Source organism: Oncorhynchus mykiss, chromosome 7 (genome assembly GCF_057628025.1).
Source record: "Oncorhynchus mykiss isolate SJ-2025 chromosome 7, ASM5762802v1, whole genome shotgun sequence".
NCBI classification, from domain to species: Eukaryota; Metazoa; Chordata; class Actinopteri; order Salmoniformes; family Salmonidae; genus Oncorhynchus; species Oncorhynchus mykiss.
This window is the reverse complement of record NC_143028.1, coordinates 30,897,878-30,921,472: the sequence shown is the minus strand read 5'-3', so window position 1 is coordinate 30,921,472 and position 23,595 is coordinate 30,897,878. Positions and strand designations below refer to the sequence as shown.

At 41.7% G+C, this 23,595-nt stretch overlaps 1 protein-coding gene across 8 annotated transcripts; it reads left to right on the top strand.

The window, feature by feature from the left end:
* The first annotated feature begins 585 nt into the window (after positions 1-585).
* Positions 586-21,606, top strand: LOC110527685 (poly(rC)-binding protein 2). 8 transcript variants are annotated; one of them, XM_090240666.1, is made up of 13 exons: positions 597-779; positions 1,639-1,764; positions 2,509-2,647; positions 2,806-2,862; positions 2,978-3,094; positions 3,421-3,552; positions 10,563-10,691; positions 10,930-11,004; positions 14,136-14,177; positions 15,180-15,252; positions 15,616-15,671; positions 15,843-16,012; positions 20,513-21,606. In XM_090240666.1, exons 3-13 carry the CDS (start codon positions 2,579-2,581, stop codon positions 20,547-20,549), a joined length of 957 nt encoding a protein of 318 aa, XP_090096792.1. In that variant the 5' UTR covers positions 597-779; positions 1,639-1,764; positions 2,509-2,578; the 3' UTR covers positions 20,550-21,606. The 8 variants fall into 8 exon arrangements, with proteins under 8 accessions (XP_036839070.1, XP_036839067.1, XP_036839069.1 ...); XM_090240664.1 differs by having other exon boundaries at positions 15,159-15,252; XM_090240665.1 differs by having other exon boundaries at positions 10,563-10,697.
* The last annotated feature ends 1,989 nt before the right edge of the window (positions 21,607-23,595 follow it).

Genomic DNA, 23,595 nt, shown 5'->3' with positions numbered 1-23,595 from the left:
TCTAGTTTGTTAACTCTATTTCGAGAATTCTGTCTATAGAATGAACTATGCTTGTATTCCAGTTCTTTCCAGTACAAAAACGTATTTCTGTGGCTTTTGTCAACTTGCTTCATACTCAAGCTCTTTCTCTGATGCATTTGGAAATCTAATTCCTCCTCGACTAACAGTTTATTTGCAAGTAATGCAAAAAATAGACTATGGAATGTAACTTTTGGATGTAACTTTTGTGGCGCAATGGGTAACGATGCTTCATGAGTGACTGTGGTTGATGTGTGCAGAGGGTCCCTGGTTCGAACCAAGGTTGGAGCGAGGAGAGGGATGGAAGCTATACTGTTACATCTGGAGTGTATGGTTGGTGAAACGGTAGTATGTATGTTGAAGAGACAGAAAGATTGAAGTCGGGGTTGGAAGGGATTTGGGGCATGCGGGAGGGTCTATTATAAGTCAGTAGAGCTCTTTTTTAAGGGTTATTTTTTTAATTTTCTCAGAAGTACTAGGCAGGAGGATTTAGAAATGTGGAGCTTATGTTGTAAACCGTGATTGACCACACTCCTAAACAGTAGGTGGCGGCATGCACCTTTAACGTTTGTTTACGGACCGCCATTATATCATGGAAGAAGAAGCAGCTCAGCGAGTGGAGCCCGATCATCATCTCACACTTCCCTCTTCCCCGAATCCTTTTAAAACTCTCCCCCGGGTTTCTACCCTCCCGAACCTCTCCCTTTCTACCCTCACAACCCCACCCCCTCCCCGACAACGCATCCCAAAACACGGATCAGGTAAGAACATTTTATATGTGTGTGCAATACAATCACAAATAAACCCACCGCGTGAATTTGCCAGGCCGCACGACTTGCACGCAGCTCACAAAGCCAGCCAAATGGCTGCTATTTACGCTTTTCCATTTGTAAATGACGAGTGTTGGTGTTTGTAGCCGATATATTCTTGAAACCGTGCTAGCGTGAATGACTACAGCACAGCCATTCATACAATGTACACATGCTCCACATATGGATGCTAGCCACTCAGTTAACTTGCTAGTTAGCGCGCTATGCTAGGTCGTAAATCTAGCTAAAAGCTAAACTAGAGCCGGCCGGTGAGGCTAAACTGCGTGCCTTAGCTATGAGTGCAGTTAAATTCATTGGAGCCAAGTAATCGGACACATTGTCCATTCATTTACGAACTGAGCCGTGAGTTCCTTTCGTTCCGGATTCAGTCTTGGGACCATTAACCTGTTTGTTAGTCTAACATGCAAGAAGTGTGCTACTAGCAAGCTAAAATATGCACACGTGAACCATTGCTATGATGACCACGCCAACTAAATGTGTTCCTTTTAGTCTAATGGCATGTTACTTTGCATGAATTATGATACAGTTCTAATGATAATCATGGACGCAACCTCATACTAGAAGGCCCCATTATTTTGGTGGGTCAGAAGTTAGCTAGCTGAGAACTCAACTCTTTCCATATAACGTTAGCTACATCTCTACGGAGTTGAGTGTTGGCGGAGTGTACCACTATCAGTCCATACTCGTAAAAATATATTGTTCATTGCTTACATTGTACTAGCTTTTCTTTGGGTGCTGAAATCCGTAGTTTAAAAAAATTAAATAAAGTAACATTTTTTCCTCTGCATAGGTAACGTTAGCCGTTGTTGAGAAGGAGCAGACCGTCATTTCACGGCAGATTCTTACAGTAGTTTTGGCAAGGGACACAGAATGCATTATAGATTTATCAAACTATGGATTACAACTGACAAGCACGGTAAGCAGTAAGCGTTAAAAAATGTATATGTATTAAAGTATCGAGTAGTAGAGCACGTTTTGAAGTCTTAACTTCGCACTCCATTGAAAAGCTGTGGATTAAAGGGTGCAATATGACAGACCTCACTCAAAATGACTTCTTAATCAAAAACGACTCAATTCAGCACCCAAAGAAAAGCCCACAGTACACGGGACAAACATGGGTACAAGGTGGAATAAAATAATGTACATTTTTACATCCCTGATAGCGACTCAATGTAGTTGGTGGTACTCTCAGCCAACACTTATAGCAACTCTACTCTGTAAAGGTACAGAGTTTAGTTTATGCAGCAAGGTGACGAGCTGCAAATTGATGTTTCACTCTTATAATAATGGCAATCAGTTTAGATCAGGTGTTTGATTAGTTTGTAAGAACATCAGTGCCTACAGATCATCTCATCCATTGAACTAAAAGCAGCTACTGTTGTAAGTGACATGGCATTATTTGGATGGTTTCAGCAGCTTGGATCATTTACTTGATACCTTCCTATCAAGTTTTATGAGTTCAATAGTTCGCTAGCTATTTAGTATTATTGTACAAAGTCATAGGCTGAATTAAAAACCAAAACCACCAGTCTTGTTCTGTTCACTGTTCTCACATTCTATATTCAATTGTTCTCCTGCTCTTCCCTCGGCCCCATAATACTTCCAATGCACTATTCTAACTTTTCCTACTTTTCTCACTTTTTTCTTGTCTTACCTCCAGATCCAATCTTTGTGACCATACCCCAGTTTTGACCCATCTGCAGCAGCTACTCTCCCATCCAGTGGTAGTTATGGACTCCGGTGTTATTGAAGGAGGACTCAATGTCACCCTGACCATTAGATTGCTCATGCACGGCAAGGTGAGCAAGATCCCACAGCAGATGACTGTTAGCCCACGGTGCTAAAGGCTAGGTAATGTCATGCTGACCATTAGATTGCTGATGCAAGGAGTGACCTCCCACAGCAGGTGACTAAAGTTTAGGAATTACATTTCTAAATGTATTTGTTTTTCTTTTAGGAAGTTGGAAGCATCATTGGCAAGAAAGGTGAATCTGTGAAGAAGATGAGAGAAGAGGTGACAGATGCCTTCTGTTTCTAAATGACACTAAAGCTGTTTGTGTTCTGTTAGTTGCACCTCTTTTATATAACTCTTATAACTAATGGTGAATTTCCCATCCCCCTGCGTCCAGAGCGGAGCTCGCATCAACATCTCCGAGGGCAACTGTCCTGAGAGGATCATCACTTTGGCAGGCCCCACCACCGCCATCTTCAAAGCGTTCTCCATGATCATCGAAAAGCTGGAAGAGGTAACTTAATTACCCTGTCTTGTCCAGGCCCAACTGTTTTATTTGTCACTTTGGCATCTATAGGGAATGCGATGTGGCTACTTTTACGGAACCGATTAACACTACCTCTCAGGTGCATGAATAGAGGGGCTGACTGGATGTGTGAGGTGTTCAACTAATCCTAGAGGACTATTGGAAGTTGATTTGAAAAAAGGTTATTTATTAACAATACATCTGTTTACAGTTGTCCTCCAAGAGTGTCTGAACACCTCTCACATATCCATCAATGATGTTGTCAAGTGGAAGTTGTGGAGTAAGTTCATTGATCAATCAATCTTCTCTCCCAGGACATCAGCAGCTCCATGACGAACAGTACGGCCACCAGCAAGCCCCCTGTCACCCTCCGCATCGTTGTGCCAGCCAGCCAGTGTGGGTCCCTCATTGGCAAGGGAGGCTGCAAGATCAAAGAAATCCGAGAGGTGGGTGGGAGAACATGTACTCACATTTGCACTTGCTTTTTCTTACTAGCCAGCAATGCAAACTAGTCACATCTCGGTGAAATTATAATTTTTGAATCCAAAATAGGTGACCTACGTGATTTGTGTAGATGAGAAAAGTTTGGGTGGGGGAGGAGGCTTTGGATCACTACTGGCTGTAAGCGAACAAGTGAAGCGCGTTTGGAGCAATACTGGCTGTATCCAAGGCTCAACCAATCGTTCACATTAACAGAATGCAACACGCGACTGAAGTTAGAAGATACAACCAATTTGCTTGTTACAGCATCAGCACGTGCTCTAGGATGAGTGCAAAGGCAGTTTGCCAGTTGCAGCAGCGCGTCCCCTGAACGATAACAGAGGTAGGTGAGAAACCTGACCACGGAGATGGGGGTGAGAAGGTGATGACCCGTATTTCATGAGCTGTAACCGAAAAACAACTGGCATTTGGAAAGTTTGAGGTAAGGTAGGGCTGGGCGGTATACCGTATTTTACTATGTACCGGTATTAATGCACTGACCTGTTTGGGTTTTTTACTTTACCTTCTATAATGGTATTTTAATATTTGGTTTGTTAAATGTGATGCGCAGTGTGTAACGTCCGTTTTCATAGTTTACTCCGCTACTTGGGTCATCCCTCTACGTTCTCTCTTTCCATGCCGCTTTCCACACAGACCTAGTCCCACCCCTGTCACTCGAGGAGCGCATTTGTTGTTGCTTGACCACGAGACTGTTTCATTCAGTCTGCATGGTCAATGCAGCACATGTAACAATGTTGATGACGACAATGTTGTTTCCACTTTGATCTTAATATAAATCCACAAGCGTTCTATAATTACAATATTAGTTTGTTTCTCACATCTGCAAACAGCTAGTTTGTATTTTCTTAGTAAGTTAAGCTAAATAGTGTTAGCCACTAATGCTAATCGCTAGCTAACTAATGTTAGCTAATAAAAGTACTGAGTCAGAGCAAATGTAGCTAGCTAATACAGCCTGATACCAGTGCTGGTGGAGGCCTAAATCAGCATGTTTGTGCAACAGTATATTCTAAATTAAAGCGAAAAGGTGACGCATGAATGTTGGCTACATGAATTTATTTATTTTTATTTTACCTTTATTTAACTAGGCAAGTCAGTTAAGAACAAATTCTTATTTTCAATGACGGCCTAGGAACAGTGGGTTACGCTCTAACCACTAAGCTACGCTGCCGCCCCATAAAAGATTTAATGTAGCCAAAGACTGTAAGGTCCCCTAAGAAACACTGAACATCACTTTGGTTCCTACCCTGTCACAATAACTTATCCATGGCATTTTCATTCGTTGTCATGTCAAACAACACTATTCAAAGTCCCCTTTATTTGTTATATTCCATCTATAGAATTATAATAAACATTCTATTTCTTTGATTCCAAAAGTTCACCCAAGTGTTTTGATCTTAATCACAATTGCAACATTTGGTTAAAAATACATTTTGTATTTTTGCCAATATCGTGGCAGTGTGGAAATTGATGGAAATGCAGAAAATTATTTTGGGTTGAATTGAACAGCATAAAACAATCTGAATGGAGAAAGACCCATTGAAATCATTTAGGATATATGTTGCCACCCTAGGGTCACCCACTACTCATAAAGCAAATGTAGAACTTTTATTAATCAAAAAACATAAAATACTGTCATGTGAAAAATACCATATGATATTTTGGCCATATCACCCAGCCCTTATGTGAGGGAGAAAGCGTGGTTGAACAAGTATTGTTAACATTAAGTATCTTGCTAGCTGGATCGAATTCTCCGTTAGCTAGCCAGAGAAATGTTGGGCAACATTAGCCAACTTACCTGATCAAATGGAGTTTATGGTGTGAAAATTAGCTGATTTAATAAAGTCAGACAGCTAGCTAGCTAACATTACAACATCAGATGAGCTAACTTTAGTAACCTAACCAATTCACTATAGTGTTAACTGGTATGCGACTCCTTGCCGTTTCTCAAGTTATAACGTGTTACTTGCTTACTGGACCCTGGCAATCTGTGTGAAATGTTAACTAGCTAATGAACTAACTGCTATCTGTGAGCTAATGTTTTCCCTCTACAGAATGTGGTTAATTTTCAGAATGAGAGAATTAGGTGAAAATGAGGTGTTGCTTGTTAAACCTCTTAAGTCTACCCCTTCCTTTTTCGAACATTCTGTTAAAAATCGCGCAACTTTTTAGCGTCCTGCTACTCATGCCAGGAATATAGTATATGCATATGATTAGTATGTGTGGATAGAAAACACTCTGAAGTTTCTAAAACTGGTTAAATCACGGCTGTGACTATAACAGATCGTGTGTTTCATCGAAAAACGCAAGAAAAACTGCTCTCTGAAAGCTAAAAATAATTTCCATGCGTCACTTTCATGGGTTGTTAAAAGGGCACAAAATTAATTATGGATCTGCATGCAATTCCTACAGATTCCACACGATGTCGTCATTTTCCAGGGAGTTTTTTCTTGGTAAATCCAACTAACTGGATTCAATTTCTTCCGGTCTCCACCAGGATGTTTTGAATGTGCACATTGGCAGCCATTGATTTGAAGACGAGGAGCTATTGAATACACATCGCCCTGTAATCAATTTGATAGATTATAAACGTTTACTAAAACCTAAAGTTGGATTACAAAAGTATTTCGAAGTGTTTTGTGAAAGTTTATCGTCGACTTTTTTAATTTTAAAAAATGACGCAGCGTTTAAAAACGATGTTTTTTTCTGAATGACACAGCTTCCATAGAAAGCTATTTTGGGTATATATGGACCGATTTAAACGAAAAAAAGACCCAATAGTGATGTTTATGGGGCATATAGGAGTGCCAAGAAAGAAGCTCGTCAAAGGTAATGAATGTTTTATATTTTATTTCTGCGTTTTGTGTAGCATATAAGCTAAATCTTTGTTTACGTCGCATTCAGGCATTTTGAGGTGTTGCATGCTATCAGATAATAGCTTCTCATGCTTTCGCCGAAAAGCATTTTAAAAATCTGACTTGTTGGCTAGGTTCACAACGAGTGTAGCTTTATTTCAATACCCTGCATGTGCATTTTGATGAACGTTTGAGTTTTAACGAGTACATTTAGCGTAGCGCATTTGCATTTCCAGGTGTCTACTTGAGACATCTGCGTCTCAAGTAGGAGCAAGAAGTTAAACAAGTGGATTCAGGGATCAAGTGTAGCTGGAGCTGGGCCTGGCTTAAGCTGGATGCCACTGTAGAGGTTAGAGGTCGACCGATTATGATTTTTCAACGCCGATACCAATACCGATTATTGGAGGACCAAAAAAGCCAATGCCGATTTAAAAAAATAAATAAAACATGTATTTGTAATAATGACAATTACAACAATACTGAATTAACACTTATTTTAACTTAATATAATACATCAATAAAATCTATTTAGCCTCAAGTAGATAATGAAACCTGTTCAATTTGGTTTAAATAATGCAAAAACAAAGTGTTGGAGAAGAACGTAAAAGTGCAATATGTGCTATGTAAGAAAGCTAACGTTTCAGTTCCTTGCTCAGAACATGAGAACGTATGAAAGCTGGTGGTTCCTTTTAACATGAGTCTTCAATATTCCCAGGTAAGAAGTTTTACAGTGGGGCAAAAAAAGTATTTAGTCAGCCACCAATTGTGCAAGTTCTCCCACTTAAAAATGATGATGAGAGAGACCTGTAATTTTCATCATATGTACACTTCAACTATGACAGCCAAAACGAGAGAAAAAAAATCCAGAAAATCACATTGTAGGGATTTTAAATGAATTTATTTGCAAATTATGGTGGAAAATAAGTATTTGGTCAAACAAGCAAGATTTCTGGCTCTCACAGACCTGTAATTTCTTATTTTAAGAGGCTCCTCTGTCCTCCACTCATTACCTGTATTAATGGCACCTGTTTGAACTTGTTATCAGTATAAAAGACACCTGTCCACAACGTCAAACAGTCACACTCCAAACTCCACTATGGGCAAGACCAAAGAGCTGTCAAAGGACACCAGAAACAAAATTGTAGACCTGCACCAGGCTGGGAAGACTGAATCTGCAATAGGTAAGCAGCTTGGTTTGAAGAAATCAAATGTGGGAGCAATTATTAGGAAATGGAAGACATACAAAACCACTGATAATCTCCCTCGATCTGGGGCTCCACGCAAGATCTCACCCCGTGGGGTCAAAATGATCACAAGAGTGAGCAGAAATCCCAGAACCACACGGGGGGACCTAGTGAATGACCTGCAGAGAGCTGGGACCAAAGTAACAAAGCATACCATCAGTAACACACTACGCCGCCAGGGACTCAAATCCTGCAGTGCCAAACGTGTACCCCTGCTTAAGCCAGTACATGTCCAGGCCCGTCTGAAGAGAGCATTTGGAAGACGATTGGGAGAATGTCATATGGTCAGATGAAACCAAAATATAACTTTTTGGTAAAAACTCAACTCGTCGTGTTTGGAGGACAAAGAATGCCATACCTACTGTGAAGCATGGGGGTGGAAACATCATGCTTTGGTGCTGTTTTTCTGCAAAGGGACCAGGACGACTGATCCGTGTAAAGGAAAGATTGAATGGGGCCATGTATCGTGAGATTTTGAGTGAAAACCTCCTTCCATCAGCAAAGGGCATTGAAGATGAAACGTGGCTGGGTCTTTCAGCATTGCAATGATCCCAAACACACCGCCTGGGCAACGAAGGAGTGGCTTCGTAAGAAGCATTTCAAGGTCTTGGAGTGGCCTAGCCAGTCTCCAGATCTCAACCCCATAGAAAATCTTTGGAGGGAGTTGAAAGTCCGTGTTGCCCAGCAACAGCCCCAAAACATCACTGCTCTAGAGGAGATCTGCATGGAGGAATGGGCCAAAATACCAGCAACAGTGTGTGAAAACCTTGTGAAGACTTACAGAAAATGTTTGACCTCTGTCATTGCTAACAAAGGGTATATAACAAAGTATTGAGAAACTTTTGTTATTGACCAAATACTTATTTTCCACCATAATTTGCAACTAAATTCATTAAAAATCCTACAATGTGATTTTCTGGATTTTCTTTCTCATTTTTTCTGTCATAGTTGAAGTGTACCTATGATGAAAATTACAGGCCTCATCTTTTTAAGTGGGAGGACTTGCACAATTGGTGGCTGACTAAATACTTTTTGGCCCCACTGTAGGTTTTAGTTATTATAGGACTATTTCCCTCTATACCATTTGTATTTCTTTTACCTTTGACTATTGGATGTTCTTATAGGCACTTTAGTATTGCCAGTGTAACAGTATAGCTTCCGTCCCTCTCCTCGCTCCTCCCTGGGCTCGAACCAGCAACACAACGACAACAGCCACCACATTGAAGCAGCGTTACCCATGCAGAGCAAGGGAAATAACCACCCCAAGGCTCAGAGCGAGTGAAGTTCGATACGCTATTAGCACGCGCTAACTAGCCAGCCATTTCCCTTCGGTTACACCAGCCTCATCTCGGGAGTTGATAGGTTTGAAGTCATGAACAGCGCAATGCTTGACGCACAACGAAGAGCTGCTGGCAAAACGCACGAAAGTGCTGTTTGAATGAATGTTTACGCGCCTGATTCTGCCTAACACCGCTCAGTCAGATACTTAGATAATTGTATGCTCAGTCAGATCATATGCAACACAGGATACGCTAGATAATATCTAGTAATATCATCAACCATGTGTAGTTAACTAGTGATTATGATTGATTGTTTTTTATAATATAAGTATAATGCTAGCTAGCAACTTACCTTGGCTTGCTGCATTTGCGTAAAAGGCTCCTGGAGTGCAACGAGAGAGAGGCAGGTCGTTATTGCGTTGGACTAGTTAACTAAGGTTGCAAGATTGGATCCCCCGAGCTGAGAAGGTGAAAATCTGTCTTTCTGCCCCTGAACGAGGCAGTTAACCCACCGTTCCTAGGCCGTCATTTATAATAAGAATGTGTTCTTAACTGACTTGCCTAGTTAAATAAAGGTGTAAAAAAAAATAATGTATCGGCAAATCGGCACCCAAAAATACCGATTTCCGATTGTTATGAAAACTTGAAATCAGCCCTAATTAATCGGCCATTCCGATTAATCGGTCGACCTCTAATAGAGGTGAAAGGAACACCACACACTCCCCCTCCCCCTTCTCACTTTTTCAATACACTTTTTAAATTATGCCAACAACGGGTATCATGCTCAGCTGGCACATTGTACACTTTCTGCCTGTGGACATCTATTCTACAATGTAATAATGTGCTGTGTAGCCCAAAGATATTGGTTTTGTTGAACTTTCCTATAACACTTGTGTGAGTGAGGGGGGATTATTAGATTTTTACTCTGAATGTTATTTTTGCACACATGTAGCCTTGTGCACTTGATTGATGTCTACCATAGTGGCCACTATAATAAAAAAAAAATAGAATCCCTGTTTCATTCTATTTCTACTTTAAATGTTTTTTTCTGAAGTGCAATATATAGATTGTGTGGTCACAAGCTTTCTATTAAAAAGCCTGTCATGGCTAACTGCCATTTTAGTGTATTGTTTTTTTCTCAAGACTTGAGTGTTTGCAGTAAAATCTAGGCAACAAATAACATTGCATTGCTTTCTTACATTTTTTTTTAGCTGTGAGTTAGATTCACGTTAACCACTTTATCTTACACACAGAGACTGATCATGTAGATTCTTTGTTTAATTAGTTAACTTGCATTTCCCCCTAGCAGGGATTTTATGGATGTTTCAGTGCAAAGAAAGTGTCACCTTCTTGGGCCCTCACCAGTTTGCATCCCCGACTTGCACAGATTTAGCAGAAAGTGGCTATTTTGAAAGGTTTTACTTGCAGTGACTAAGTTACTGCTTGCTGGTGGTCGTTTTACCTACCTTAGTTCAGAGCACTGATTGTAAGTTTTGTCTGGATATGAGCGTCTGCTAAATTACAAAAATGTTAGTGTAATATGTAAGTCCAGACCAGTCAATCTCTCCTCTCTCTCTAGTCGACAGGTGCTCAGGTACAGGTGGCAGGGGACATGCTTCCTAACTCTACAGAACGGGCCATCACCATCGCAGGGACCCCCCAGTCCATAATTGAGTGTGTCAAGCAAATCTGTGTGGTTATGCTCGAGGTAAGTGTAAGTAATATCCTCAAATCGTTGTTCTATTTTTATTCAGCTTAAATGTTCATAATTTTATTCATTTGTCAAATTACCCTTACAACCTCTTGGTACCGATTTTGGCATCTCTTGCTTACTTATACAAAAGTGTTTTGAAAACACGTCTGAATTAAACCCATTTTCCTGTCCCTCCTTCTCTCCCATCCCTCCTTGTCTCCTGTCTCTCCTTTTAACTTTCCCTTTCCTCCAGTCTCCCCCTAAGGGGGTCACCATCCCATACCGACCAAAACCTTCAGGATCCCCTGTCATCTTTGCTGGAGGACAGGTATGTTTGATATATTTTTACACATTTATATACAGTGGGGCAAAAAAGTATTTAGTCAGCCACCAATTGTGCAAGTTCTCCCACTTAAAAAGACGAGAGGCCTGTAATTTTCATCATAGGTACACTTCAACTATGACTGATAAAATGAGAGAGAAAAAATCCAGAAAATCACATTGTAGGATTTTTAAAGAATTCATTTGCAAATTATGGTGGAAAATAAGTATTTGGTCACCTACAAACAAGCAAGATTTCTGGCTCTCACAGACCAGTAACTTCTTCTTAAAGAGGCTCTTCTGTCCTCCACTCGTTACCTGTTTGAACTTGTTATCAGTATAAAAGACACCTGTCCACAACGTCAAACAGTCACACTCCAAACTCCACTATTGCCAAGACCAAAGAGCTGTCAGAGGACACCAGAAACAAAATTGTAGACCTGCACCAGCCTGGGAAGACTGAATCTGCAATAGGTAAGCAGCTTGGTTAGAAGAAATCAACTGTGGGAGCAATTGTTAGGAAATAATCTCCCTCGATCTGGGGCTCCACGCAAGATCTCACCCCGTGGGGTCAAAATGATCACAAGAACGGTGAGCAAAAATCCCAGAACCACACAGTGGGGACCTAGTGAATGACCTGCAGAGAGCTGGGACCAAAGTAACAAAGCCTACCATCAGTAACACACTACGCCGCCAGGGACTCAAATCCTGCAGTGCCAGACGTGTCCCCCTGCTTAAGCCAGTACATGTCCAGGCCCGTCTGAAGTTTGCTAGAGAGCATTTGGATGATCCAGAAGAAGATTGGGAGAATGTCAGATGAAACCAAAATATAACTTTTTGGTAAAAACACAACTCGTCGTGTATGGAGGACAAAGAATGCTGAGTTGCATCCAAAGAACACCATACCTACTGTGAAGCATGTGGGTGGAAACATCATGCTTTGGGGCTGTTTTTCTGCAAAGGGAACAGGACGACTGATCCGTGTAAAGGAAAGAATAGATGGGGCCATGTATCGTGAGATTTTGAGTGAAAACCTTCCATCAGCAAGGGCATTGATGATGAAATGTGGCTGGGTCTTTCAGCATGACAATGATCCCAAACACACCGCCCGGGCAACAAAGGAGTGGCTTCGTAAGAAGCATTTCAAGGTCCTGGAGTGGCCTAGCCAGTCTCCAGATCTCAACCCATAGAAAATCTTTGCAGGGAGTTGAAAGTCCGTGTTGCCCAGCAACAGCCCCAAAACATCACTGCTCTAGAGGAGATCTGCATGTAGGAATGGGCCAAAATACCAGCAACAGTGTGTGAAAACCTTGTGAAGACTTACAGAAAATGTTTGACCTCTGTCATTGCCAACAAAGGGTATATAACAAATTATTGAGAAACTTTTGTTATTGACCAAATACTTATTTTCCACCATAATTTGCAAATAAATTCATAAAAAATCCTACAATGTGATTTTCTGGATTTTTTTTCTCATTTCGTCTGTCATAGTTGAAGTGTAACTATGTTGAAAATTACAGGCCTCATCTTTTTAAGTGGGAAAACTTGCACAATTGGTGGCTGACAATACTTTTTTGCCCCACTGTACATGTTTTTATTTAGATAATTTAATCAACTTACTGCTGGCTGGGAAGGGGGATGGGGGGGTTCCTCTGAGAACTAACCTGTAGTTTATCTGTGTCCTGCTGTATTTTTATAGGGAATTTACCAATAATAAACTCTGATACTTTTGCCCAGCCTTTGGTTTTGTTACTGTTACGACATCTCTGGTGGTTACCAACAGAAATAGGGATGTGCACGGTTATTTGAACATCTGAATGGGCATTAGTATTCAAATACTTGTGGGAGTATTTTTTGGGCAGCAGGGTAGCCTAGTGGTTAGAGCGTTGGACTAGTAACCAAAAGGTTGCAAGTTCAAATCCACCGAGCTGACAAGGTACAAATCTGTCGTTCTGCCCCTGAACTGTTCCTAGGCCGTCATTGAAAATAAGAATTTGTTCTTAACTGACTTGCCTAGTTAAAGGTAAATAATTAATGTTTGTGGGCAAGAGTGTAGGGGCCTATTAAACAGAGAAAAGGGCTTTTTTTCAAGTTAAAATATCCATCCATATACAAGGATATACCATGACATTTCAAATTATTAATTTAATAAAAACCTTTTCAGTGTAGCTATGACCTCCCATACGTCATAGGAGAGTCTGCTTGCTCCCATTTCACTGGCCCCTCTGCAGCTTCAGCAATATCGCGCCAGCCTCTCTCCCTTGTGCCTTTGTGCTAAGGTTAAAAACTTAAGTAAAAAATATCCAGAAATCCCACACAAATGCATGCTATTATTCGAATAGTGAACTTATTTCAAAGCCCCATTCCTAAACTGAAGTAGACCTCCCTCCACCCACCATTGTTACTGTTACTGGGAGAATTAATAAATAAAATCCCTGAAAACCCAAGCCCAGTTCATGCTCCGCTAGGCAGAATGGAAACGTGCATTGTTTTTTCTGTGTTTTCAATCGCTTTAACATTCCTTTAGATATGTTATCTTTCTCTATAATATGGATACTTTGTTCAAGATTTGGCTACTTTAAAATGTATTGAGCATTTAGAGATATAGACCTATAGGATCTGTGTGTGTTGAAGAAAAATATACTCTTGTTTGGGGACATGAAACATTCAGGCACTCTGCACAGACACTATGGAAGCTCTAGTCCTGAGCGCAGAGTTAAATTGTTTCAAACCATTTTTAAACTTGAAATTGTTGTTTGAGATGGATGTACAATGCCTAGTGAAAGTCGACACACCCTTGCAACGTTTTTACATTTTGTTGCCTTAAATTTCTATTTAAATGATCAAATTGAGATTTCCCCTCACTTATCTACACAATATACTCCACATTTTCAAAGTGAAAGAGAAATTATAGAAATGTTCGGGAAATTTAATAAAACAGACCTCTTGATTGCAAAGGTCTTCACACCCCTTTCTGTGGAACATCTAAATACGTTCAGGAGCAAATTTTCATTTAAATTTCTTGGATGGGGATTTTATACTTTTAACATTCTAACATACGTTTGTCCTGTATACTCTTGTGGCTGCGAATCGTGATATGTGGACAGGATGCCTATGAACACGTTGTTCTTTTTTCAGGCGTACGCCGTTCAAGGACAACATGCGATACCACAGCCAGATGTAAGTGCTGTTGTCACAATTTCTTCCTCCTGGTGTCCGTATCCTCGCTACCCTCTGTCCTTCCCCCAAAATCCTTACCTGTCCCTGCCCTACCTTTCCGTACCTTCCCTACCTTATGCTATCATCCCTACCCTTCACCTCTCAATTTATGCCCCCCAGTTCCCTATCCTCTGTACCTCCATGCCCTCCCATTTCTTTTATCTACCATTCCTAACCTACCCTCCCTCCAACCAGTGCACTAGGAAAAGGTGTTAGGTAGACTGTAGGGCCAAGTCTCCAAACCCAGCCTGGTTGTAAATGCCTTAAGAGGAAGGGTTTGATCAGAAATTTGCGTTATGGTGAAGAGATGATATTAATAGACAAATCGTTTAGAGGAGTTGGTGTATTTGGTAGTGTGTTAACCAGTAACGTCATTCTCAAAATTTTTATTTAACATAGCACTAGGTTATGGTTTAAGAAATTATGTTTATGTTCACTATTGATCTTATATTATTGTCTTAACTATTACTGGGTTGATTATACTATGGCCTGTAGTTGTGTGGGCCTGGTTGGTTTTGTTTGGTACAGGCCAGGAAATATCTATTCCTACATACTGAGAACATGTAGTGTCATATTCATCTGCCAGAAGACTATAAGCAAACATTCCGAGTCCGAGTTCTCCAGAGCTACAGTGGAAAGACCATGGGGTACAAATTTAAGAATGATTCCACATCCCATCCAACACTTGTCCATTTTAGAGAAAGAAAATAAGATAGCTGGGTTGTGTGTTTATCAGTGCATGCAACTGAGTTTAACAGAAGGTCCAGGTAGTCCCTAACTGTTCATTAGTTTGTTATGTAATGAACACAACTCCAACTACTATTATGAATGAATGCCATGGTGAATGAAATGGTTTTGGTACTTTACTGACTGTGCTTCTTGTCCCTTCTCTTTCCTTTCCATTTCTCTCCTCCCTCCCTGCCCCATCTCTTGCCCTCACAGTCTTCCTCTATCTCTCCACAGCTCACCAAGTTACACCAGCTGGCCATGCAGCAGAGCCCCTTCCCAATGGCCCCAAGCAACCAAGGATTCCAAGGTACTGGACTTAACAATACAATAGTTTGTATAAAAAGATAAGGTTATTGAAACTACTGCGCTCAGAACTGGTGTGTTGACCAAATTAGAACATCAGCAGGAGTGCATTTTATGCTTTTAAAAAAACAAATATTTGTTGAGGCAAAATGCAAATGTTCTGGCTGTCAGGCCATCGTTGGTTTGTCACATGGATAGAGAAAACAACTCCTCGACGAAGGCTTTACCTACTGAAATGTCAGTTAAGATTTTGTTTTTACATTTTGTTTTTACATTGAACCTGCCACCACAATGGCATTTACATATCATGAAGAGTGCCAAATTGTTCCGGATCCTTGTTTTATGTATTTTTGGCTTGTTGATTTAGGAGGGATGGATGCGTCTGCCCAAACTAGTTCCCATGAGATGACCATTCCAAATGATGTAAGTATTTCCACAGTGATGACTGACCCTCCCCTTCCATTTCCCTCCAGTGGTTAGACATTTCACACTATCAATCGACTCCACTCTAATTGATTGACGTAACTGAATTCCTGGTTTTGTCTCCCATCTTGTTGATTGGCTTAACTGACTTTCTGTTTTTCTTCCTCCTAGTTGATTGGCTGCATCATTGGTCGCCAGGGTGCTAAGATCAATGAGATCCGCCAGATGTCGGGTGCCCAGATAAAGATAGCGAACCCTGTCGAGGGCTCCGCAGACAGACAGGTCACCATCACTGGTTCCCCCGCCTCCATCAGCCTGGCAGAGTACCTCATCAACGCCAGGTCAGACACATTAGTTACAAGCTTTTTAACCAACTGCCATCTTTTGTCCTTTTAGAGTCGGGGATAAATTGACTTTGGGTTGCAAAATTCAAGAAACTTCCCCTAAATTCCAGTTGGAGGATTACCTCCCTGCACATTCCTGATTCTGGAAATCCTCCAACATGTTTTCTGAAAAACCTGAGGACTTTGAGTTCTGGGAACTTTCTGGAATTTTGCTCCTGGTCCTGGAGCACCACAGTTGCTTGGTGCAGTAGGCTTTTGATCCAGCCCAACGCAAACTAAAACAGCTGGGTTGGAACAAAAGCCTGTGGCTCTCCAGAAGGACCTTCTTCCGCCCAGTATTCAACCAAGCCCCCCCCACCCTTTTTTTTTTTTTTTGTAGAACTGAGAATCCACCCAATCTCATCTACCCCCACACCATGGTACTTCCTTTTGACATTTTGGTGCCTCCCAGTTAGTCTGCCTACAGTGCAATGTGTTTGTGTTAACTGCTTAACCCCCACCCCTATCCATGGCATGTTTGAGGGGATCAGTTTGAACAAGACGAGGCACAGAATCACAGATTTTTATCACATAATGAGTAGTTATTTGGGGATGGAAGGTGATTTGTAGATCAGTGATCCTGTGCAGTCCGGCTGGAACGTAGTCGATCTCAAACACGCACATTGTCTATTGAAACATGAGTTGGTCTTCTAATGATGTTTACTCATTGATGGCCACTATTGTCAGTTTTTCTATGCCTGTCACTCTCACACCCCTCCCTGACTGTCAGTCTGCTTATGATTCCCCTTCATGCACCCTCCCAACCCTGAAGTCTACCCCTCACTCCTTCCATACTCACCAGCCTATCCTGGAACCCATCCCGACTGTGTGTCCCTCTTTTTCCTTCTTGTCTCTCTTGTTTCTACAGCGTAGAGTCCTCTAAATTCTCCTCCTCGAACCCTGAACAGACCCACAGCACCAGCCTCCTCTGCCCTCCTCTCTCCACTACTACCACCTTTCCTGCCGCTACCTCTACTGCTTCCTCCTTCTCTTCTTCCTCCTGTTTGGCGCCCCCCTCCGCCTCCATCTCTCTGTCCTTGTTGGCTCCTCAAGGACCTTCTTCCTCTGACTCACCACTCCCACCCAACTCCCCTGCTGTCCCCTGTGTCTCCGGTCTGCTCAGTCTTAAGCCCCTCCCCCTCCTGGCCCTCCATGTTGTTTCCACTGGCCCCTCCTCCTCCGGTAACCCTGTCCACTCAGCCAATCCCGAGCCAAAGCTTTCCTCGGAGCTGGGCTCCAAGTCTAAAAGGCGAAGGCTTTCTCCGTACTAAAGCTACAGCCATAATAGAAACTACAGTACAGACGTGAAGTGTGTCCCAAATGGCACTTCCTTATATAGTGCACTAAATCAAATCAAATTTATTTATATAGCCCTTCGTACATCAGCTGATATCTCAAAGTGCTGTACAGAAACCCAGCCTAAAACCCCAAACAGCAAGCAATGCAGGTGTAGAAGCACGGTGGCTAGGAAAAACTCCCTAGAAAGGCCGAAACCTAGAGAGGAACCAGGCTATGTGGGGTGGCCAGTCCTCTTCTGGCTGTGCCGGGTGGAGATTATAACAGAAGATGCCAAGATGTTCAAATGTTCATAAATGACCAGCATGGTCGAATAATAATAAGGCAGAACAGTTGAAACTGGAGCAGCAGCACAGTCAGGTGGACTGGGGACAGCAAGGAGTCATCATGTCAGGTATTCCTGGGGCATGGTCCTAGGGCTCAGGTCCTCCGAGAGAGAGAAAGAAAGAGAGAATTAGAGAGAGCATATGTGGGATGGCCAGTCCTCTTCTGGCTGTGCCGGGTGGAGATTATAACAGAACATGGCCAAATGTTCATAAATGACCAGCATGGTCACCAGGGCCCTTGTCAAAAGTGGGCTCTGGTCAAAAGTGATACACTTTATAGGGAATAAGGTGCCATTTGGGATGTTGCTTAGCGTTGTCTGTACTTGGTCGTCACTGCTTTAAACCTGGCTGTGCCTTATGCCACATGCTTAACTATACAATTAATCAAAAAATGTCACAAAAAAAGTTACACTTCAAGATCTGGCTTCTCTCCTCCTTGTCCTTTGTTCCACTGCTTGGTTTATGTCTCGCTCACCCCCTTGAAGGTCCCTGATCGTTCTATCTAAAGACTGCATCAGCATGGGCACGCTTGTCTCAGACCGACTTCAACGTTACTAATTAAAAGCTTTTGGTTGGATTTTCTCTTGCTGTAAGCTCAGGTAGCACCTCTCATGCCATCTTTATGTTAAGATCTCATGCTGTATTTAATTTATTTTAATATTAACTTTGTCCTGGATAATACAGTTGAAGTCTGAGGTTTACAAACACCTTAGCCAACTACATTTCAACTCAGTTTTTCACAATTCCTGACATTTAATCCTAGTAAAAATTCCCTGTCTCAGGTCAGTTAGGATCACCACTTTACTTTAAGAATGTGAAATGTCAGAATTATAGTAGAGTGATTTATTGCAGCTTTTATTTCTTACATCACATTCCCAGTGGGTCAGAAGTTTACATACACTCAATTAGTATTTGGTAGCATTGCCTTTAAATTGTTTAACTTGGGGCAAATGTTTCGGATAGCCTTCCACAAGCTTCCAACAATAAGTTGGGTGAATTTTGACCCATTCCTCCTGACAGAGCTGGTGTAACTGGGTCAGGTTTGTCGGCCTCCTTGCTCGCACACGCCTTTTCAGTTCTGCCCACAAATGTTCTATGGGATTGAGGTCAGGGCTTTGTGATGGCCACTCCAATACCTTGACTTTGTTGTCCTTAAGCCATTTTTCCACAACTGTAGAAGTATGCTTGGGGTGATTGTCCATTTGGAAGACCCATTTGCGACCAAGCTTTAACTTCCTAACTGATGTCTTAAGATGTTGCTTCAGTATATCCAAATCATTTTCCATCCTCATGATGCCATCTATTTTGAAGTGCACCAGTCCCTCCTGCAGCAAAGCACCCCCACAACATGATGCTGCGTCCTCCATGCTTCATGGTTGGTATGGTGTTCTTCGGCTTGCAAGCCTCCCCCTTTTTCCTCCAAAAATAACAATAGTCATTATGGCCAAACAGTTCTATTTTTGTTTCATCAGACCAGAGGACATTTCTCCAAAAAGTACGATCTTTGTCCCCATGTGCAGTTGCAAACCGTAGTCTGGCTTTTTTATGGCGGTTTTGGAGCAGTGGCTTCTTCCTTGCGGAGCGGCCTTTCAGGTTATGTCGGTATAGGACTCGTTTTACTGTGGATATAGATACTTTTGTACCTGTTTCCTCCAGCATCTTCACAAGGTTTTTTGCTTCTGTTCTGGGTTGATTTGCACTTTTTGCACCATTCATCTCTAGGAGTCTTCTTCCTGACCAGTATGACTGCTGCGTGGTCCCATGGTGTTTGTACTTGCGTACTATTGTTTGTACAGATGAACGTGGTACCTTCAGGCTTTTGGAACTTGCTTCCAAGGATGAACCAGACCCTTGGAGGTCTACAATTTGTTTCTGAGGTATTGGCTGATTTTCTTTTGATTTTCCCATGATGTCAAGCAAAGAGGCACTGAGTTTGAAGGTAGGCCTATCCACAGGTACACCTCCAATTGACTCAAATGATGTCAATTAGCCTATCAGAAGCTTTTAAAGCCATTACATAATTTTCTGAAATTTTCCAGGCAACTTAGTGTATGCAAACTTCTGACCCACTGGAATTGTGATACAGTGAATTATAAGTGTCTGTAAAGTCTGTAAACAATTGTTGGAAAAATTACTTGTCATGCACAGAGTAGATGTCCTAACCAACTTGCCAAAGCTATAGTTTGTCAAAACAATACATTTGTGGAGAGGTTAAAAAACAAGTTTTAATGACTCCAACCTAAGTGTATGTACATTTCCGACTTCAACTGTATGTGGGGTAGCTAGTTATATTTGTAAAGTGTTCATTATAGTGCAAAAATCTTGTTTTGTTTATGTATCTATATGCCACATGGGGTAAAGTTGGGCTTAATCACTATAATAATTTTCCCTCAGGTATCATATAGCCCTGCTAATCATGGGCTGTTGGACCTTTACAATTTCAGGAAATTGATGTCCTCGTAATGCCTAGATTAGGACTCTTGAATCGACCCATACCTGCTTCTTTTATCATTTCGCTGGCAATCACTGATGCACTACAATTTATTAGCACTGATCAGAGGTCAGTGACCGTAAGGTGAAATGGAAGGACATGGAATACACTCTTTGAAGAGGTTGATGTCAAGGAAACAACATCCTCTTATCCATTGATAGTTAATACACCTCTAGAGGTTTATCTATTGGGTAGACATTTTATGAACTGAAAAAAGCGGTGTGGAGGTTTGTAAGAAGGTTAAATTTTGAAAAGGTGAGTTTGTCCTCTTTTATTGTTGTAATTTGAAACGCACAGCATGGCTTATTCTCTCCCCCTTCGATCTCTCAATGTGTCTCTCTCCAGGCTCTCCTCTGAAGCTACAGGACTGGCGGCCAACTGATAGAACAGACTCTGCATAGATGTGATCTGCACTAATCCCCCCCCCCCCCCCCCACATGTTACCTTCTACCACCAATCGATCCATCAGTCAGCTCTCTCCTTTTAAAGTGGTCAATGCAACTATCCAACTTAGTTTATTTTTATTATTTTATGAAAATCACGCCCACCCACCTGATTTTACTTTGATCTGCATTCATTTTTATGTTTTTACTTTTTTTTTTTATTAAGGCCTTTTGTGTCCCAGTTGGATGTTTTTAATGATTTGTTCTTAGGTTATTTTTTGTTGAAGGGAGAAAGTTTTCCATATCTTTCTTGACACCATCACAAGAGTATAGGTATAAAAATCTCAATAGGTTTAGTTCGCTAAAAGTTTTTGTATTTTTGTTTTATACAAAGAACAAATAAATGTCCAAACAAAATATACTTTTTTTTCTTCTGCATTTTTAGCGCCCCCCCCTAGTTTATTTGAAACGTTTTTCTGGATCCCCTGGTAATTTTATCCATTGCAGAAATTAAAAACTCACCTTCATTTGGTTATGTCACTATGCTCACAAAATTAAAGGGGAAATCGGTCACTGCTGGTATTTTGGGTATGACAAACAGCTCTAACACTACTAGAAGACATGGATATTGCATTTGTTGAAAACAATTTCAAACTGTATGTATTCATGTCACCTTAACTTTTTTGTTTCTGTGTCATTCCTATTTTTCCACCTTCACTTTTGCCCCACCCACCCGTGTGATCATGTTTCTTCAATGGAGGAAATATTTGTTTTAACTACCAAAGGAGAGAAACTCCTGAACTGACTGACTGGTGTGTCTGTGAGTGTGAGGAGAGAAACTAAGATATTATGAATCGCTGAAACTAAGACAGGGCGATTAAAAATAAATGAATTTCCTGCTCTTTGCTTTCTTTGCTCAAGTCATATTTAATTTTTTATTATTTGCAGGAAATAAAGTAACTTTTGTGCACGTTTTGGAAAGAAATGTAGACATTGGGTGCCACAACATTGTCAAAGAACTACAGAAATAAAGATGTGAAATGCTCAAACTACAAATTCTCGTTCTGTGTTGTGTGTGTGTAACAATGTTCATTGGAAATTAAAGTTGATGGAAGTTCATTGGAATGGTCACTGCTATGATTTTATGAAAACCTATACTTACCCAGCATTAAACACCCACGTTTCCAGTTTTTGAACAGTGATTTTTATGTCTTAATTTGTTTCTTAAATATATTTATTGTACACAGATGCAATTATAAAAACAAACATGTACTTTTAAAGGAACGAGGAGTCTGTTTGATTCAGCATATTGGGAACTAGCTTGGAGCCAAATCTGTTAGTGTTCTGTGTTTACCATAGGGACTTAGTAAGACAAATCAACATATCAGGCTAATCAGAAACGTACACGAGCCTCTTTCTCCAGTCACCATAGGGCAGTGGTCTTTTGCTGTATCGGCAACAAAACAAATCCACATCTACGGTCAGGTCCAAAATTACTGGCACCTTTGAGAAAGATGATTTAAAAAAAAAAAAGCCTATAAAATAAATGAGTTAAAAGGACAGAATAAATTCAGATTTTTTTTTATGTTTAAAAATCTATGCTTTTCCAGAAAATAAATACTAGTGGATCTATAAAACCTTACAGAACACAGGAGCTGCCATTTTATAGCTTATCAAATGGAACCTGCTGAGTCATTTGATAGGATGGAACGGAGGCTGTTTAAACATAGGCCTCTATTGCTGCCCAAGTTTACACTTGCTCACTCCTACCCATGGATATTAAAACATACACTGCTCAAAAAAATTAAAGGGAACACAAACACAATGTAACTCCAAGTCAATCACACTTCTGTGAAATCAAACTGTCCACTTAGGAAGCAACACTGATTGACAAATTGCACATGCTGTTGTGCAAATGGAATAGACAACAGGTGGAAATTATAGGCAATTAGCAAGACACCCCCAATAAAGGAGTGGTTCTGCAGGTGGGGACCACAGACCACTTCTCAATTCCTATGCTTCCTGGCTGATGTTTTGGTCACTTTTGAATGCTGGCGGTGCTTTCACTCTAGTGGTAGCATGAGAAGGAGTCTACAACCCACACAAGTGGCTCAGGTAGTGCAGCTCATTCGGGATGGCACATCAATGAGAGCTGTGGCAAGAAGGTTTGCTGTGTCTGTCAGCGTAGTGTCCAGAGCATGGAGGCGCTACCAGGAGACAGGCCAGTACATCAGGAGATGTAGAGGAGGCGGTAGGAGGGCAACAACCCAGCGGCAGGACCGCTACCTCCGCCTTTGTGCAAGGAGGAGCAGGAGGAGCACTGCCAGAGCCCTGCAAAATGACCTCCAGCAGGCCACAAATGTGCATGTGTCTGCTCAAACGGTCAGAAACAGACTCCATGAGGGTGGTATGAGGGCCCGACGTCCACAGGTGGGGGTTGTGCTTACAGCCCAATACCATGCAGGACGTTTTTCATTTGCCAGAGAATACCAAGATTGGCAAATTCGCCACTGGCGCCCTGTGCTCTTCACAGATGAAAGCAGGTTCACACTGAGCACATGTGACAGACATGACTGTCTGGAGACGCCGTGGAGAACGTTCTGCTGCCTGCAACATCCTCCAGCATGACCGGTTTGGCGGTGGGTCAGTCATGGTGTGGGGTGGCATTTCTTTGGGGGGCCGCAGAGGTAGCCTGACTGCCATTAGGTACCGAGATGAGATCCTCAGACCCCTTGTGAGACCATATGCTGGTGCGGTTGGCCCTGGGTTCCTCCTAATGCAAGACAATGCATTGTGGCTGGAGTGTGTCAGCAGTTCCTGCAAGAGGAAGGCATTGATGCTATGCTATGAGCACATCTGGGACATCATGTCTCGCTCCATCCACCGGGCCAGTCCATAGCATCAATGCCTTCCTCTTGCCACGTTGCACCACAGACTGTCCAGGGCTTGGCGGATGCTTTAGTCCAGGTCTGGGAGGAGATCCCTCAGGAGACCATCCGCCACCTCATCAGGAGCATGCCCAGGCGTTGTAGGGAGGTCATACAG

Bases quoted from the DNA above. Each gene is read 5' to 3' on its own strand.
- LOC110527685 (XM_036983171.2), top strand. From the start codon at position 2,579: ATGGACTCCGGTGTTATTGAAGGAGGACTCAATGTCACCCTGACCATT. The intron at 3,553-10,562 runs GTGGGTGGGAGA...CTCTCTCTCTAG, and splicing joins AGATCAAAGAAATCCGAGAG to TCGACAGGTGCTCAGGTACA. The intron at 10,698-10,929 runs GTAAGTAATATC...CCTTTCCTCCAG, and splicing joins TGGTTATGCTCGAGGTAAGT to TCTCCCCCTAAGGGGGTCAC.